The sequence below is a fragment of the Engystomops pustulosus genome, chromosome 5 (assembly GCF_040894005.1).
Source record: "Engystomops pustulosus chromosome 5, aEngPut4.maternal, whole genome shotgun sequence".
Classification (NCBI taxonomy): domain Eukaryota; kingdom Metazoa; phylum Chordata; class Amphibia; order Anura; family Leptodactylidae; genus Engystomops; species Engystomops pustulosus.
In genome coordinates, this window is record NC_092415.1 from 88,131,869 (window position 1) to 88,152,164 (window position 20,296).

General features: G+C 40.0%; 1 protein-coding gene across 9 annotated transcripts in view; it reads left to right on the plus strand.

The window, feature by feature from the left end:
- HIVEP1 (HIVEP zinc finger 1) overlaps nt 1–20,296 on the plus strand; it is a 121,835-nt gene that overhangs the window by 77,972 nt on the left and 23,567 nt on the right. For 7 of the 9 annotated variants that reach the window (XM_072152599.1, XM_072152601.1, XM_072152600.1 and 4 more), the window contains exons 3-6: nt 3,029–3,082; nt 11,901–17,536; nt 17,634–17,758; nt 18,373–18,548. In XM_072152599.1, the coding sequence (XP_072008700.1) occupies nt 3,029–3,082; nt 11,901–17,536; nt 17,634–17,758; nt 18,373–18,548 (5,991 nt within the window). Of the gene's footprint in view, nt 1–3,028; nt 3,083–7,280; nt 7,361–11,900; nt 17,537–17,633; nt 17,759–18,372; nt 18,549–20,296 lie in introns of those variants that run through there. The other 2 variants (XM_072152605.1, XM_072152606.1) reach the window with 2 other exon arrangements.

The window sequence follows — 20,296 nt, forward strand, 5'->3', positions numbered from 1 at the left end:
ACATATAGAGTATCGGTGTACTCGGGAGAAATTGCGTATCAAACTTTGTGGAGCCTTTTTTCATTTTATCCATTACAAATGTTTAATTTTCCACCCAAAATGAGTGTATTGTGAAAAAATATTACAATTTGCAGACTCCACCTCCATTTTGTTTTAACCCCTATAAAACACGTAAAGGGTTAACAAACTTCTTAAAAGTGGTTTTTCATACGTTGAGGGGTGTAGTTTCCACAATGGGGTAATTTACGAGTCTCGCTATTATTTAGGCCTCTCAGTGTCAATTAGAAACTGTGCAGGTCCATCTAAATACAGGTTTTGGCGATTTTACAAAAAATGTGAAAAATGGCACCCAAATTCTGAGCTTCATAACATTCTAGTAAAATATGTGGAATCTGAAAAAACCATGCCAACATAAAGCAGACATTTGGGAAATGTAAGTTATGAATTTATTTGGGAGCTATGACTTTCTGAATCAAAAGTAGAGAATTTAGAACGTTGAAAATAAAGAATTTTTCAAAATTTTTGCCAAATTTTGTTTTTTTTCATAACTAAACGCAAAAGATTTCATCCAAATTTTTAAACTAATTTGAAGTACAATGTGTCACGAGAAAACAATCTCAAAATCCCCTGGATATCTCATAGCGTTCCCACGCTATAACCACTTATAGTGACACAGACCAGATTTGAAAAATGGGGCCGCGTCCTTTAGGCCAAAAGATGCTGTGTCCCCTAGGGGTTAAACAAAAAGGCTTGAGCTCCAAAAATAAATAACCTATGTCTATGATAGAGGGCCACAAGGAACATCCTCCATTTTTCCCGGAATCTTAAGTAGCACAATATGGCCTGTCCCCAAATTGCCATCTTAATTGGAAATACATCTAACGGTAATTTGGAATTTTTGGTAAATGAATACAATATTTAAAGTCTGATCATAACAGGTTTTTCACCTCTAGATTGCTGGGGTTCCCACTAATGTAGCAGTAGCCTGTTTCCAGTGGCTAGAAAGTAAAACTTTCTTTCCGGGAAATTTCCTATTGTTATTTTTATTATAGGTTATTATTATAGGTTATTTTTATTATAGACAAGAAAATGCCTTCCCTTGATGTCTTAGATTGGTTTTCTTTTCTGATTGTACAAATATCTATTAAAAGCTTTTACACCATATTTTAGATATTCTTGGCAATGAGTTTGTCTTCTAGCGAAGATGCCTTTTCCCATCTCTAAGTATCGTATTTAGAATGTTATTGAGCATGAAAATTTCATAGCAGCCGATAGACTGACATTCATTTAAGGACATTTTGCTTTTTCCAAAAAATGTTTTTTTGTTTTGATCAGTTCTGGTGCCAGATGGGTTTCTGTGAGGTGTGATTTGATTTTCTGTAGTTTAACTTTTGTGTAAATGTGCATGATCTCACTCAATCCTGACATGAACCCAGCAATGTTCTGAGCTTCATCTGACAACTTTTCCTTCTTTAGTCTGCCCAGATAAAATGAAAATGCTCTACAAAACTGAAAAATGTGGTTTATTACGTTGTTCAACGTGAGAATGTTGTCTTTTTTACAAAACTAATTTTGGTATGGAAGACGTTCTTTAAATAAAAAGTCCATGGGGCATTTCTGATTTGTCCACCATCATCACACACAGAGAGACATTACAGTATTTTCATTTGACTGAAACGGACTCAACATAAAGAAACATGTAAAAGTCAGCCACCCAGTAGAAATGAGCGGACCCAAACTTAAAGCTCATCTTACTGCATTTAGGTCGATCCCCCTAACCCTGACGCGACAAGCTTAAAGGTGTATTCCAGGAATCAGCATAACTCATATACAAAAGGGTACTCAAGATATAAGCTAATATGTAATTAGTTGTTATTTAAAATATTGCTCCCCTTAGCTGAAAATGCTGTTGACATAAACTGTAATGAAGAATTAAAATTATACTGGCCCTTTAATTATTCCGTTGATTTCCTCTGCGCGGAGCAGACAGGTCATGTGATCACTGCACTGCCAAACGTGCAGTGATGGCAGTTACACAAATCATTACCATGGTAATAGTCTGTTACATCATCCCTAAGAGCAGAAGATAAGAGGGAGGAGGAGTTACTGAGAACTAAAGGATCATGGAACTTGTAGTTGTAGATGGTGGCCATCTTGGTGATAACTATTCATACTTTAGAGAGGCCATAAATTTTGTGAATCATAAAATCAAACTATTTAAGCTCCATTTTGTGACTAATGACATTGAGTTTTGTTGTATTCATTTATTTATAGCATCATGGGTTTTTGTATCAGACGTTCATATTCCCGGAATACCCCTTTAAAGTTTGGGTTCGCTCATCTCTACCACCGTGTCCAATTATTGAAGTTATAATGTATACTCCTCTTTTACTTTCTGGTACTATCTACTCTGGCCAATATTCCCATCATTCAAGATTATCAGTGCTTTTTCTTTTAGGGTGATGTATGTAAGAAACAATGTTTTATCAAAAATGAAAACAGATTTATCATTAAGAACTGGACACTCCGATAAGGTTTTGCACTGTCTATTTTTTAAGATTTACACCTCCTACAATAATATCAATACAGTAATAAAGTTACAATATAATTATTATTATTCTATTTAGGGGTCATTCACATGGCCGTTATCGGGCAGTGATCTGGTCTCATAATTTGCGGCTCCCAGTTATGTTGCCGTGAACACACAATGTGCTGTGAACAGGTGATTCGGACAGGGGAATGTACCCATAGGAGTATTTATTATTCCCTTTTTAATATTCACTTTTAGTGTTTGTCTCTCCTAAAAAGGGAATTGACTTGGACGAGTATTTGGCTGGTTGCATTAGTGACTTGAAAAGATATCCTGGGCAGCAAGGATAAAATGTGACCATGATCAGGTTGTCACTCTTCAAAAATGGCCTATGAAAAAAATTAATTTTTTTTTTACCTTACTCGGCGCATACAATAGTTTATGCTTGACATGAATATGCTATAACACAAAATTTTTTTTTTTTTTACTTTATTTTAGATAAAATAGAAGAAGCACAAAAAAAACTGAATAGCCCTGAGGAACCCAAACAAGGTAAAAGCTTGTACTCTCAAAAATGTTGAAACAAATGCCTTGCAATAAATGCCTTACAACCACATAGGTTTAAAAAAAAATAATAAATGGTCCATGGTCATGTGACATATCACAGCTCTGGTGACATTCTATGATAAAACGAGCCATGTACCTGTGTGACATCACATGACCATGGACCGGTGTTTAAGTACAGGAAGTAAAGAATGAAGCTTCCAGTTGTGTGACTGCAAGCAGAGATTTAGAAAACGCTTAAAGTGGACAATCCCCTTTAATAAGAAAATGTGATGTGGTTAGCAAATTACATAAAAAATTCAGATTTGTATCTAAAATACTGCATATTCCGGCGTATAAGACGACTTTTGAAGACTGAAAAACTTCTGTCTGGTCTGGGGTCGTCTTATATGCCGGTAATGTTTTCGAACTTTCAGAAATTGACATGCGGGCAGGGGCGGACTGGCCATTTGGCCGATGAGTCTGCGGCCGGTCGGCGGCTTATGGGGCCGGTCGAAAAAACAAACAAACAGCTTCTCACCTTTCCCGCGATCCACCGAAGCTCCGCTGCTACACTCCGGCTGCCGGTGACAGCTCCGTGGGTGCCGGCGTCGCAGAGAATATGACGTCGGCGCGCGGCTGACGTCATATTCTGTGAGCCACCAGCGCTCAATGAGCTGTCACCGCCGGTCGGAGTGTAGCAGCTGAGCTTCGGTGGATCGCGGGAAAGGTGAGAAGCTGTTGTATTAATTTAATGTGCCAAGCAGGCTGGCTATATAGAGGGGGAGGCGGCAGGATGTATACTGGGGGGCCGCCAGGCTGCACACTTGGGGGGCCGCCAGGCTGTATAATTGGGGGTGGAAGAGCTTTCTGACTATATACTGGTACTGGGTGTGTGTGTGTGGGGGGGGGGGGTTGTCTGGCTATGTACAGGGGGGTCTGGCTGTATACTGGGGGTACAGGCTGGCAGTATACTAGGGGGGGCAGTTTTGTCTATATAGGGGGGCTGGCTGTATACTGGGGGTACAGGCTGGCAATATACAGAGGGGCTGGCTGTATACTAGGGGGGCAGTTTGGCTATATACAGGGGGTTGGCTGTATACTGGGGGGACTGGCTGGCAAAATACAGGGGGAGCTGGCTGTATACTGGGAGTACTGGCTGGCAGTATACAGGGGGGGCTGACTGTATACTGGGGTGGTTGTTTGGCTATATACAGGGGAGGGCTAGATATATACTGGGGGGGCTGGCGGTGGTATATGGCATAGTAGTTATATTCCTGTACATAAGGGGCAGTATTATAGTACGGTAACATTTACAGTACAATGGACGATGGTAATGTTGTTGTTGTATGCCTTATGTTTATGAGCGACAGTTTTCCTGCTATATACCTGCATGTCATAAGAATTTACATTAAAAAAGGACCATGTTAAATTCAAATCTGTTTTTTTTTTATTTTTACCGGTGTTTTGTATGCGTTGGAAAAGGGGTAGTCTTATACGGCGAATATATCTTAAACTCTATATTTTAACAGAGGGGGGTCGTCTTATATACCAGGTCGTCTTATACGCCGGAATATACGGTATGTACATAGGTAAACAAAGGTATCCAGCACTCTTTATTGAAGTCTTCATATAAACAAATGGTGTACACTAGTATACAAAAGCAGAAGTTACCGAGCTACACATTTCAACATTGCATCTTATGTGTATGTCTCCATAACTCCATAAACCTGTACAGCACCAACGGTGTCTTGAACTACCCAGACCTCTAGTTCTGTTAGTAGAGATCCAAATTTCTGATCCCTTGCCAATTGACTATTTAGAGTTCTTTCTGAATCGGAAATGCTGGCAGATAGTCATAGTTGGAAAATCTAATTCCTGGCCATGTGTTTAACTGCCTGTGTCCAAAAATCATGTTTTGTGTATTGCATAACCATAGGTCTGAAGTGACACTCATCTCAAGCAAATATCACTCTTCCCTGCTCATTTTCATTTGACTTTGGATACAATTAGTTTTATTAGTAAATGGTTGAGATTTCAAATAAAAGAGGGAATTCTAGAAATGATATTTCATACCTTAAGTGATGGTAGTTTAATGGGGTAAAATCTGGTAACTGTGTGCCTTTAAGTAGAGAGCATTCGGAGACATACGTCTATGTAATCAATGTGTCTGCACTGCAGACTGCACTCTTAATTTTGATGGAGAGAAATATAAGAGGGACATGGCCCTAAGTTAGAGAAAATAAACTTACAACCAGACCTCTAGGTGGAGTCCAACCTAGGGTGCTTTAAAGGGAACCTGTCACCAGGGACCTATTTTTCACTTAATACAGGCTGCAAAAGTCTATTACAGCTGCACTGCAAATATGCCTTTCTGCTTTCTGTAAGCATTTGCATTACAATATAAATGTGTGTTATAACCAGGGGCGTAACGGTCGCAGGGAGTGCGACTGAGACCGGGCCCCTTGAAAGAAAAGGCCTGCGGCTGTCACAATTCAGTATCAGCTGTGGGTTCTCCTGACACAGCGCATGCTGTGCACCAGCGTCTGCTGGTGTATTTAGCTCCTGGTCTCCTGTGTGTTTTCAACTATATCGATTCCCTATGATACTGTTGAAAGCAGTGCAGGGAAAGGACTATACAGTCCTTGACCTGCCGCTATCAGGACTGAAAGGCAGACGGACTGCACGCTTAGCGAGCCGGGGAGGATATGGTCTAGGATCGGGATCCCTTGCGCAGCAGTGAGGGTAGGACTGGCAGTGTCACTGTTTCTTCTCCTCTCCGGTTAAAGTTTGTTTGTTGGAGCTTTCCGGGCAGAGAAAGCGGGGGAGGGGAACACCCTGAAGGCAGAAGAGCACTATGGAATTTCCTGTGTTCCCCTCCTCCTATGTTGCTGCACGTGCTGCAGACTTCCTTCATGGATGCCCTCAGTGCTGAGATTGAAGCTGTCACATTAATGGTTAGTACTGGTTATGTGTGTGACTGCGTATGAGTAGTTGCTGTGCTAAGTAACTATGTAAGTGTGAAAGTAAATGTCTGTGTGTTGGTGCAAACTATGAGAAAATATATGATTGTGTGAATTTGTATAAGCTGTATGGGTGTATATGCTGTGTCTATATTTATTGTGTATGTACTATATGTTGTGTATGTACTATATGTGTGTGTTTATATGGTGAGTATATGCTGTGTGTGTGCCGGGAGGGATCAGGAAAAAGGTAAAAACTTTGTAGATGACCAGCAGCGGGCTCCACTCAGTAGACGACCAGCAACTGCCTCCCCTGATTCCCTCTATACTTACATACATGCCCCCTATATGTCAGCATTTTACTGAGTGGAGCCCACTGCTGGTCGTCTACTGAGTGGAGCCCGCTGCTGGTCGTTTTACTGAGTGGAGCCCGCTGCTGGTCGTTTTACTGAGTGGAGCCCGCTGCTGGTCGTTTTACTGAGTGGAGCCCGCTGCTGGTCGTTTTACTGAGTGGAACCCGCTGCTGGTCATTTTACTGATTGTAGGCATTTGTCAGTGTAGTATATATGTGTATTTTAAAGTGCAATGTGCGACGCGATTTTCGGTATATGGGGGCTCTGACCCAAAGTTCGCATCGGGGCCCACTAGAGTCTTGTTACGCCAATGGTTATAACTTACCTTGCACCTGTAGTCCCAGGGGTTGGGCTTTGGTTTGGATGAATTTCAAAAAGGAACATGTGACTTGTCTGTGCTGCTCACTCCTCGGCTCACAGCCCTCACCTTTGTGCTCCTGCACAGCTCCTGGTCCAACCATTTGCATTGCTGTTGTTTACACCATACCGTACCGCATACGAGCCATATTAAAAATATAAGCATGTCCTATTTTCTCCCGTATTTCGGTTCCGTATGCCCTTAGAAGTCTATAGGGACATATAAATGCGGGTTACACATGTGCTGTGTATGGATGAAAAACGTCACAAATATACGGTCTCATACGGCACAGAAATATGGGACTGGAGAAATCACACGTTCGTGTGAATGTGTTTTTTTTTTTTCTGAGCATCCCATACTGCATTTTGTTGCATGTTGTGCATTGTATCATTGTGTTCAGTGCATCGCTTCATTAAAAAAATAAGAGAAAACACCAGTCAGCAAGGGCAGGATAGCAAGCGATGGGAACGCTAGAAAGGAAGAACATAGGTGTTATAATAATGCGTGGGCTTGAGTAGGATAGAACTGGCAGCAGTGAGAATTAGTACAATGAAAGCAAAGCTTATTTTGCCAGGACTAGTATTTGTGAAGACAACTGCACTGAAAAGAACAGGTACTTTTAGTTTCTATATACATTTATTTACTTTTACTTAAATAAGAGACTTTTATACATAGAGCTTTGATGGCAATTTTTATCTACAAAATTAATGTGCTCCCCCCCTTCATTCATGATGCATGATTTTATTTATCTAGTTAGACCTTCTCTTTTGTATTGGATCACACTCTGTGTATGCATGCAGTGTAGCATGCATTGATGTATTATATTTATATGAAATTGCACTAAACCGTTTCTAATAGCTTCTGTCCTTTTCATATATTTGTGTGTGTATGTATGTATGTATGTGTGTGTGTGTGTGTGTGTATATATATATATATATATATATATATATATATATATATATATACTGAATAGAAGCAGTACATTTTACTGTATTTGTAATTAGCACAGATGGCATTACATAACCATGTTGCAGTGATGTGTAGTCTGTACGGATTTCTCTTTTCTAATTGTTAAAGTGGCACAGTTACATCTCTATATACTCTTTTCTCAATTAAGAGGGAAAAATATTTAATTTGTCTCTATGAAAGCTGCAGACCCTAAAGTATTGATGTAGTAAAATCCATAGGGATGGAGGCAGATTACTACATAAGCAAATTGTCTATTGTCAAGCAATAAATGCAAAAGCTTTTGATTTAGCCATTGATATTTACAAGAACACCATATTAGATTTATTGTAAAACCAATGCTTAGAGCAATGTTTTTGTTTTATTTTTAAACTGAAATTCAGAAATAAAACTGTGGATGTGCAATAGATGGCAACCTGTATCGTCTAGCAGCTCATACCATATGCAAGTCTGCATATGTTTGATAGAATATAGAAAAGGTTGGACACTGCAGTTATCAACTACACAAAGGGTAGTAATTTATAGCAAGTTTTGCTAACATGAGAACAGTATTGAATTCACTTTTCTTCATTGATTATTGTTGTATGTGTCTGTCACCATTACTTAGGCTTTCTCCCAAAATACTTAAATTGCGTTTGTTTAGATTTTGTAACCCAAGGGTGAAATCATCTGGAGCTGCTGCGTTAGGAGCACAGCAACAAGGTTGAACATTTCTTGAACTAGACTTAAAGGGTTATTCCCATTTCATCAAATTAATGTCATTCTTTTTATGATAAAAAGTTATGAAATTTTCCAATATACTTTCTGACTTTCCGTATCAATTCATTACCGTTTTCTAGATCTCTGATTGCTGTCATTCTATGGAAAGCTTCTATTTTTACTACCAGTGGACAGAAATCTGACCATGGTCACACAGGTGCACAGCTCTTTAAAACCCACAGTTATGACTGTCTATACTGTCGGTGATATAACGAGCCGTGCACTTGTCTTACTATGGTCAGATTTCTGTCCACTAGTACTAAACATAGAAGCTTTCCATAGAATGATAGCAATTGGATATCTAGAAAACTGTAATGAATTTATACAGAAAGTATATTGTAAAATTGTATAACTTTTTATCATGAAAACAATAACAATAATTTGCTTAAATGGGAATACCCCTTTAATCCATCAAAATCTTCCATGAAAAGACTGGGATGAAAAGACTTTTTGGGATGAAAAATTGATTTAACACTTTTTAGACTGTACAACCTTTTAATCACCTTTTATTTAAATTCTTATGAGTTGCGAAATGGCAGAAAAAATCCCAACCAACCAGAGGGAAACATAATGTGTAGCATACGAGTTAGATAATATTTCATATAGGCACATTTCTTATAGACGTATGAGGATTCTAAATTGTAAGTAGAAAAAATAATGCCAGAATGATGATGGATACAAGAAACCAGATAAATAGCTGAGAAGCTGGCTGTTCAAAGTGTACTCAAATTTTATAATGATTTTTACCAAATAGTCATCTGTGAACAGAATTATGCCCATTTTGTGTTGCTCAACATTTTATTTACAAAAAAGTTATGACATTTTATGTTCTGAAGCTACCTGTTAGGGCTTATTCGCACAACCATAACTGTGGCTGTGATCTGGATGCAAAGTGGCCAGAACACAGCCCCCATTGAGGTTTGTGGATGTTTCTATGGAGAGAGGAGGAGCTCTCGTCCTGACTGTGTGCCAAGGAAGCACACAGCTGTCTGAATGTGGCCTTAGAAGTGCTCCTCCACCCTGAAGTGGGTGGCAACTAACCTCTTCCTGCCTTTGCCCTAAATCTGAGTCAATAAGCTGTGCTCACTTCACATGATGCTGTGTGTTCTCTTCTGAAATATCCAATGAGAATTAAACCCAGCAAATCCAGTGAGAGTCCTAAAAATTAATCCACTGAACACTGCATACTGTGTACATACAGGACTTAATAGTAACTGTCAGCTTTCATCTCATGGAACATGTAATAAGTAGTAGAAACCAGTAGTGAAACCGTATTTAGTCTGTTCTATGTGAACCCTAATGGTTAAAAGCTTCCCTGCTGTGTATATATTGACCAGAGAGCAGAGGCTGCAGGGGTTGCTCTAGAGGAGTGTATGACACAGCTTGAGATGCAGACATGGAAAGTTCTGCAGAATCACAGACTGGAATAGATGGACTTCTATAGAACGAGGAAGATTTTGTACCTCAATATTCTTTGCAAGAGACTTCTGCATCCACAGAGCTACACACAGACACAGCTCTCCTGCTGGCTACACACAGAGAGCATTAACTTACTTCCCCCTCACTCCAAAGCAGGGAGAATCAGCCCCTCCCTTCCAGCATTTCGAATACCTCTGTTTCTTGTGTTTCTGTCAGCCTTCCCAAGCCCTCTTAGTGAGAAAAACTTATGTGGACACTTAGCGGTCAACCCTTTCAGGACTAGGCCCTTTTTCTTTTTTGTGTTTGTTTTTGCGCATCCTGTGAAGTCATTGGTTTATCTATGAGATCTGTGAAATATGGACCATGTGGTGATAAAATTTCACTGATCCAACATTTACCCAGGAAAAGATTCCAAGCATTATGTTTATACAAGTTTATACAAGTGTCCCTGTGCTGCCCGGGTCTCTGTATATATAACCTAGCTGTGACTGACTGTGTAGCAGCTGATTTTTAGTGATAAAAGATGTGTGCAAAGTGGCTATTGGTAATTTATCAACTGACGTTGGCATGTGTGGAGAGAGCTCACGAGCCTTCTTCATACAGGCCAGCATATTACAGCAAACGCCCACGATGCTGTCACCGTTCGCGGTTGTAAAGCCTTTACATGCTGCCAGCAAAACACTGTCATCATTGCTCCACATGAAGTCATTGGGGAGCGATGATTCATCCGCATGGCAGCCTTGGTTCTTTATAAGAACTTGTCATTTCTGAAGATCTGTTACAATGTGCTGGTTGCAAATTGTAACAGATCATGTGCAAAAATGCCATATACTGCTATAATGTAGAATGACAGTATATGGTAGGACCAAACAAGTAGAAAATAAAAAAAATCACTTTTTTAAAAAATTTCAAATCACCCCTATGCCTAGAATTGAAATAAAAATAATTAAACAATAACAGTCAGATTTCACTGCATCCTAAAAGTCCTAATATATCATTGTAAAAAACTATTCCTGACAATGAATCCCATAATGGAAAATGTCTGAAATGCCACTTTATTGTCATTTTGCAACTAATACAAATAAAAAGGTTTTACAGTCCCACAAATGACATCAATGTAAATATCATCACATCACACAAAAAATGACCCCTTGCACTACTTCACTTACACTTACACTATTAGTGTCCGAATATGGCAAAACAAAGAATTTTTTGTGTAGAAAGGGTTTTAAAAGAAAACTGTCATCAGGAATTTACCTGCCAACATTCTAAGGTGGCATGCACACCTGGCTAGCACAGGGAGGGGTAAGCGTTCCCCATCCCTCCTCCTAAAAGAAGTTGAGCAGCCATGTCACAAGTCTGCCAAAATATTGGACATGTCCACACCCCTGTAGCCTCTGCGATCCCACCTACCTGCGTGCCCTAGTCGTGCTTCAGATACAGTTTGTGCCTGTGCACAAGCTGTAGTCGGGCCACCGACTGGAGCAACAATATGCGCGTATGCATAGGTTTCAGTATATGATGTTTATGATTTTTATTGTTTGTCTTTATATCAGTTTTAAGGAAGGGAGGTTGATTTGAACTTTTAGGGGGAAGATTATCACATTTTGTATGCCTGAACACTGGTATACAAGCCATGATTTGGTTGCAATTCCCTGGAATTGTGACTTCTTTGCTGATTGGGCAGTGAGTTGGCGGGCCATGCAGTGGGCCAGTGTGGTGCGTTCAAGCGCAGGCTAAGGCGCAATTCTACACCAGGTCAGACCCGACATAGAAGTGCCCTGCTGGCACAGTGCATCACGGCTGCCTGTCAGAATTTATGAGGAGGGTTTGTGGTGAGGCCTCTGCATATTCCCCTTGAAACATGCCAATGTACTGTCATGTCAGGTTACGGCAGAGGTTAGTAAATTACTTATAGCAATTGCTATTCATTTTCTTTTTCCTAAGCTTTAACAACTATTGCAAGAAAACTCTTCTAACAGATATTTCTTTTTTTTCTCACATTGCAGAAATAGTTGCTGTTGGTCCCCAAAGTTGCTTTGATACAGTAAAAGGTGTCAAGAGGAAAAAATTAGTCACAGAAAATCATTTAAAGAAAATACTGAAGTCTCCACTAAGAAATATTTCTAAAGAGAAGCAGAGGCATGATATAGAAGTATGCACATCACAAAGCACTAATCTGACAGGATCGAGTCTCACAAAGGAGAAGGAACTCCTTCAGAAACAGAACAGCAAGGAAGAAGGCAAAGAGACAAGTGCTAGACTCAACAATCGGCCTGTAAAGTCTGGCATTTTGATGCAAGCCCGAAAGCTCTCCGTTCCACCAGACATATGTAATGGTAGAAGTGAAAGCTACAGCTGTGATAGCAATATGACTTTATTAAAGGAAAGCTCTGCTTCTAGTTCAATACTGATAAATATTAAAAGTGAAAATATTGACTCTGAGAATATCAATGATCAGTATTTGTGTGCAAATTCAGCCTTTGATGTTTTATTAAAGGCTATGGAGCCAGAACTTAATACCTTGAATCAGTCCCGAGCTCCGTGTGGCACACAGACTGAAAAACAAGGACACAAGAGCGAAACATCTTCAGTACCATATTCTTTATCATTATTGTCTGATAGAGGAAAGAGTGCTAGGAATTTCCATCATCATCGAACTGCTCAATGTGGTCAGCCTTGTCCATCAGCAAAGGTCCCCCCACACACCCTGGTTCATACAGGTAGAGAGGAAGAACAATTACAAAGACAACAATCTTCTACCTGTCAGAATTACTCTAGCATTCTAGACATCGCTAAACAACAAGTTTACCATGTAGCTGTAACTTCTTCAATAGTAAATTCTTCTTCTGCAGTAACTCAGGTTCTTTCATTGCCAGGAAGTTCTTCTATAGCTAATCCTTCAAACCTCTCTTTAAATAATACATATAGTGTAACTCAAGTAGCTTCACTTATCACAGGGGAGCAAATGTGCAATATGGTTTTGAAGGATCAAAAACCTAAAAAACAAGGTAAATATATTTGTGAATATTGTAACCGGGCTTGTGCAAAACCCAGTGTCCTCCTTAAACACATTCGTTCACACACTGGGGAACGCCCATACCCTTGTGTGACATGTGGATTCTCATTCAAGACAAAAAGCAATCTGTACAAGCACAAGAAGTCTCATGCGCATGCTATAAAGCTTGGTCTAGGCGTGCGTCCAGAAACTGGAGGTTTGCTCCTTTCACAGGATTCTGAAAAAGCACTTTTTATTAGTTCAGATGTAGATGAAAGTGGAGAAAGTGATGAAGAATATACATCAGAAGATCAAAATCTTCCTGGTCTAGAGTTCCCAGAAAGCGTAAAAGTATCATCTGAAACTGGCACCATTAGACAGAAAGAAGGACGGTCTTCCTCAAATAGCCCCTTAGCAATGTTACAAGACAATAGTTTGCAAGAGAAACAAACTGACGTGAAAGCAGCAGAATTACCAAAAGTTGTTGTTTATCCCGTTAGTGTTTCACCATTAAGAGCAGACAGCCCTAAAGTTTTAGAGTCTACTTCCGAACAGTTCATAGCACAAATGCCAGAACTAAAAATACAAAATAAGACTCCAAATGTTTTGCGAATGTGCTCATTAAGTGAAGTAGAGCAATCATCTCATAAAATGTGTGAACTTATTGAAGCCGAAAGTAAACAGCCAGCTAACATAAATGCTCATGCACAGCTGCAGAGGCAGCAAGCCACAGATTGCTCACAGGAGCAGAGCAAGTGTCTTTTGAGCCCTAGAAGCTTAGGAAGCACTGACTCTGGTTATTTTTCCCGGTCCGAAAGTGCAGATCAAGCAATGACCTCACCATCTCCTTTTTTGAAACTTATTCCCTCATCTGAGAAAGACTTTACAAAAAATATAAGCTCCTTAACTCACACAAATGTCACAGGAGCAATATTGGTACAGCAATGTATTGATAAGCCACCTGTTGCTACAGGAATAATGAGGCCACCTTTGGGCACAAAAACTCTTGAAGAGAGAATTTCAAAATTAATTTCTGACAACGAGGCTGTAGTTGATGACAAACAGTTAGATAGTGTAAAGCCGAGGCGAACATCATTGTCCAGGAGAGGCAGCATTGATTCACCAAAGTCTTATATATTCAAAGATTCCTTCCAGTTTGATCTAAAACCTGCAGGAAGGCGCACTAGCTCCAGTTCAGATATACCAAAGTCTCCATTCACTCCCACAGAAAAATCCAAGCAAGTTTTTTTTCTTTCTGTTCCATCACAATATCCTTCTATTGACTGTTTGCCAATTACACGAAGCAATTCAATGCCAACAACTGGGTATTCAGCAATTCCACCTGTAATCCCTGCCTCTCATACTCTTAGAGGTAGTCAGTCGTTTGATGACAAAATAGGTTCTCTTTGTGATGATGTGTTTGTTTCAGCCCCACCTACACCTCAGCATACTGTCCATCCTCGTACACTTGTTAGACAGACTGCTGTAGAGGACTCCCCCACGGAACATTGTGGCTTGGGAACTTCGAAGTCTGTTGATGAAAGCTATCCTTCAAGCAGATCCTTACAGGATGTTTTGCTACCAAGAAGTAAATCCTTTGTGCAAGGCACCAGTCTAGACAAAACTAAAAAGTCTCATCAAGGTCGGGGTACAATGTATGAATGTGAAACCTGCAGAAACAGATATAGAAAATTAGAAAACTTTGAAAATCATAAAAAGTTTTACTGTTCTGAATTACATGGACCAAAGAGCAAAACAGCTGCTCGAGAATCCGATCATAGCATTGCACCAAACCATTCCCAGCCTCAAATTTTCCATTATAGAGTTGCTAGCACAACTGGCACTTTAGAGCAGCCACTCCTTATCCGTAAACGGAGAAAGATGAAAAGTGTTGGTGATGATGATGAACCCCAACAAACTGAATGTCATTCTGTCCCTGAAAATATGGAAGCTCCAAGCTTAAAATCCTCATCCACAATTACCATTTTGGGATCACAGTCCTGCTCCGTTTCCACCCTTAATCAACAAATACAGTTAGTATCGCGGAGCCCAGAGCATAGTAGTGATATCAAGATTGCTGCCTTGGAGAAAAATCCAAACCCAGTCCTAAAAGAAAATATTGATAAGTGTCAAGGAACTGGTATTTCTGTAATTCAGCACACAAACTCATTGAGCAGGCCAAGTTCATTTGAGAAATCTGAGTCTATTGAACGTGTTTCACCTGTGCCGTTGTGTGAAATTCCAAAAAGTAAAGTAAAAAGTCCCTTACATGCAGTTGTTGACACCCAAGACGAAAGATCTACCGTTTCTTCTCAGATCACACCTAGTGGATCCCTTGAAGTAACTAAACCTGATACCAATGAAAGTCTTCATTCTGTGCATACAGAAAGAACCGCCAGCTCTCAGTCTCGTCTTGTACGTCAGCATAACATTCAGGTTCCAGAGATTTTGGTTACAGAAGAACCAGATAAAGATCCAGAGACTCAAACCAACGATCAAGAACACCAAGAAAAGTTTAGCTGGCCACAACGGAGTGGCAGTCTTTCCAGTTTGCCAACAGAAAAGCTTCCTCCAAAAAAGAAAAGAATTCGGCTTGCTGATCTGGATAACTCTTCTGCTGAATCAAGTTTTGAGTCAACAGTTTCCAGAAGTTTAAGTCGTGAGAGTAGCTTATCTCGTACTTCTAGTTTTTCTGTTTCATTTGAGAAAGAAGAATCTGCAAAATCAGAAAATTTCTCAAAAACAGACAGTATAAATAAATCATCTGAATTTCTTACAATTCCTACTGGCTTGAATGTATTTGGTGCTCCAAGGGAAATGAGAAGAGCTGCCTCAGAGCAAATAAACTGTACACAATCCTCTATGGAAGTCATGGACTACAGAAGTAAATCATTTGACTGCGGAAGTATGTCTCGATCACGCTCTATGTCTCCAATAAACATCATGACTTCAAGGTCCCCTCTTGTATGTAGCACCAGTAGTGGACATGTTCCCCTGTTAGAAAGGAGAAGGGGGCCACTTGTAAAACAGATATCTTTAAATATCTCTGAAAAAAGTATTTCTCCAGGCAAGTCCAAAACTCTGTCAGAAAATTCTGCATTAACACAACAAAATATACTTAATACCAACCGAGTGTTAACTGAAGAGACCAGCAGACAGTCACATGTAATTGACCAACAATTAGCTGAAAAGACAAAGCTCACAAAAGTCCAGCTATCTGAAGGTAGAGGATCTGTAAGCTCATCTAACACTACCTTATTCAAAAGTGATTTTCCAAGTGGTATAAATAAATCAAAAGGAGACAAAGAAAAGAATATGTTGCAAGCTAAAAAATATGAATGTAAGCCAAATTTTGCTCCAAAATATCAGTTAGAATGTCAGAAAACTCAGGAGAACCAATTCTGTTCTGTTAAACCTGTGAGCATTATTATGCCAAATAGCCCTTCTAGAGACCCCAGTATTACTTCTCAAAATTGTAAGGCTGCTGTTACAGATGATTTGTCCAGTATATGTTCAATTGTTCAAAACCAAAACAAATCGTATTGTAATTATCAGTCTAGTCAGCCCATAGTTGTGCCAGTCCATAACTATAGCAGTTCTTTGTATTATGGGTTTTCTGCCATTACTTCTCTTCCTGAGATTTTAGTGACTCAAGATCAAGGAAATACCATTGTTTTCAAAGTGAGTTCAGCTCCAGTAGCAGGGACTGTAGACCCAATACATATGCCAAAGTCCCAAGAGGAGTACAGCAGGTCCTTGACCGACTGTGTTAGAAATTTTGAAAACTGTCTTCCACGATCCGTGCCACAAAAAATTACACTCGCTGGTCTTGTTCCTCAGCAAGAGACCACTGCTTCAAGTAAGCGTATGCTTTCACCAGCAAATAGTCTGGATATTGCAATGGAAAAACAACAAAAAAGAGTTAAAGATGATAGTGGCTCTGCATGCAATACAAATAGTCAACAGGTGCATTTGGAGAAGAGTATAAAGGCAGCTGAGCCCTTAAAGCAAAGAAAGCCAATGCTAGTTAGACAGTTCTGCACTACAGATCCAGGTGAAATCCTAGATCAAGATATTTCACAAGGGAGATATAGTCCTGAAACTCATTCTCCTGGAGCACAGCTGACCAAATTCCATTCGTCCTTTAAATCTTCCCCAAATGGAAAAGAGATAGACGAAGTACGTCCAACCGTACGAATGTCACCAGAACCTTCGCCTGTCAACACACAGACAAATTCTTTAAAGTCTACATATAGTGCTCAAGAGAGGAGATCACCTGCTACATCTCAACCAGTTCATATTCAAGGCCAAGTAAGGCTCTCTGCTGCCATCTCTGTAGTTAATGCAGGTGACATGCATCGTCTGTCTTTTCCAAGTCTGAAGACATCCACAAGTTTCACTTGGTGTTACTTATTAAAGCGAAAGCCAATACCCGTTCCTCAGCATGACCAAAAGACTTCTGCTTATGCTTCCTGGATTATTAGTTCCAACAACCCCAACCCACTTAATTTACCCACCAAAATTGCACTTTCTCTTCTAAATTCAAAACAAAAGGGTGAGAAATACATCTTCACGTTGGTGAAAAACTCCCTTCAAAAATATGACATTTTGGTGTATTCAAGCAAATGGAAAAGCAATTTGAAAAAGGTAATGTACAAAGATATGTGTAGCTTTCCATTTTACTTGGTGACTAAATCATATTTTATGCATTGCTACAAAAATCATTTTCTTTTCTCAATTTCAGTCTTCTCACAGCAAGAATTGTAATCTGCTGGATGGCCACAAAAGTGTTGATACAAGTACTGATCAAGATAAAGAACCTTTCCAAAATCGAAGTGAGCCTAGGAGAGTGAAGATTTTTGATGGAGGGTAAGTTATTATGTCTGTGTATATATGTCTGTTACTGATGTAGATTTGAGTAGTAATCCTTTATCCTGTTAAGGACATACCGTATAAGTTGACCCGAGTATAAGCTGTGGCCCCTAATTTTAACACAAAAAACTGGAAAAACCTATTGACTCCAGTATAAGCCGAGGGTGAGAAATGCATTGGTCACATCTTCCCCCCAGTATATAGTCAGCAGCCCCCACACTATATAGCCAGCCCCTGCCCCCTAGTATAAAGCCAGTAGCCCTCTTGTAGCCTGTGCCTGCCTCCCTCAGTATATAGCCAGTGCCTGCCCCCTGTATATAGCCAGTGCCCCCCTACCTCGTAAATAGGCAGTACCTCCCCCCATATATAGCCAGCAGCCTCTTGCCCAAAAAAATTTAAAACTCTGTACTCACCTTTCCGACAACGCCGCAGGTCTTCTGTCTTCAACTGCGGCCCATGGGTACCCCATTGTAGAAATTTGTGAAGGTTGAGGTCAAACCCCAGTCAGACTTTATTGATTGATAATATTTGAATAGTAAAACCCATTAAACCATCTGTTTGCTTTCTGTTTTCATCTTTGTAGTATTAATGGGGAAATAATTTCTTACTAGGTATAAGTCAAATGAAGAATATGTTTATGTGCGTGGCAGAGGAAGAGGAAAGTATATTTGTGAAGAGTGCGGGATAAGGTGCAAAAAACCTAGCATGTTGAAGAAACATATTCGAACACACACCGATGTCCGACCGTACCACTGCAATTATTGTAACTTTTCCTTCAAGACAAAAGGTAAGCTCATTATAATACTTTTGTGTTGTTATATGACTTCCAGTTTAGCAACTAATTGCAAAAAAACTCATGTTGTTCAGCATTCACGTGACTCTTTCACCAATAAATTTTTTCTCTACCTGAATGCACACAGCAAAGTTTTACCTTTTGGATTGACTTGTTATAAGCTTAAAGGAAAGCGTCCTTCAAATCAAAATGGATAAATCAGGAACTCTTACTCATAGGCTTATGTTTTATGCGTAAGCTAAATATTTTATGTCTTTTACTGCAGCTGAAGTGTGGCTCTAATGTGTTATCCAGACAAAGCTAGAGGAAAAAGTCTTATTACAAAATGTCTGTGTCTTAAAGTCCAATTACCCAATCGTCACCCATTCTGTGGAGGAACAGAGTCTTTGGACTACTCTCTCCCTGTCCCTGCCCATCCCAACATAACATAAGTACTCCCCATCTACTATAACCAGCAGCCTGAAGTATACAGGACCTTACAGTGATCCAAGAGGCGTGAGATCACTCACATGCGGGGGCAGAGTAATGCACAGGACAAGAAGTATTCCTAATACTGTGGCTACATGCCGGATTGTGCAGCACCCATTTCATACTGCCATTGTGGGGACATATATGTCCTGGCTATGGCATCTGGCCATGGTACGGTGGCATGCATGTGTGCCACTGTACTGTACATGGGAAACAGAGCATACTCTATCTTTTCCTGTGTTTACTGCCAGGCGCAATGACTCGCTGTGAAGAGGGGAGAAGTGCACTTCTCACCTCTCCAGCACGTGGTTGTATGCTCCCCCGTGCTACGGCCAGGCGAGCTTACGGCTGTGTGAAAGCAGTGTGTTCAGTGAGGATAACCCATTTTAGACTTTTTGGAGTGTTATTCTCCATGGCACAGCATATTGGGCATCGCAATGGCGTATTTGTGGAAACCGCAATTTTCATTTTGTGTCAGCCATTTCAGTTTAACTTTTTGAAAGCTCCTGTGGAGAGCTAAGTATCCTTTCTAAATAACTTTCATTTTTACAGGCCATTGCTTGAAACACTAGTGGGGTTAAAATGCTGGGTATTTCTGTATTCAGGAGAAATTTAATTTAAAAAACTGTGTAGTGTATTTTCTCATTTAAATCAACTTGGGGACCAATGTGACATTCATTTACCAAAAATGTCATTTTTCGTTTCCATGTGCCGTTACTAATGTTCTGTAAAACACCTGTAGGTTTAAAATGCTCATTGTACCGCTTGATACATTCTTTGAAGGGTACTTCTATCTACTAATGAAAAGGTGGTTAAGCAACAAAGAGCTATGACCACAGCAGGATTATATGTGTTCATAAATGGGGGGGCATTTATCAGTAACCGGTTGTTTTAGGAGCTGCTCTGCTCACCAGATTTTTCATAGTGGCTTAGCCTGCTTGATTAATCTGGCATATGAGGTGTTAAGTTTTGCAGGCTAATTGTGACATTTTATGCGAAAAGTCGCAGAAAAGTCACAGATTTCTTTGCAACTGGAAACCGGAGTGGAATTGTGCCTAAATTAGCATCCTTATAAAATGTTACACGTTATAAATTTAACGTTGCATTATTTGACACATTAGACCCTTCCATTGTGAAAGTTACTATTTCTAAGGCTGCATTCACACGACAGCAAGGGGGGCGTATATACGGCCGACATACGTCCGTGCGGCGCCCCACGGGAGCGGTGTGTGCAGCACCGTACCGCTCCGTACCCCGTGAAAAAATAGGACATG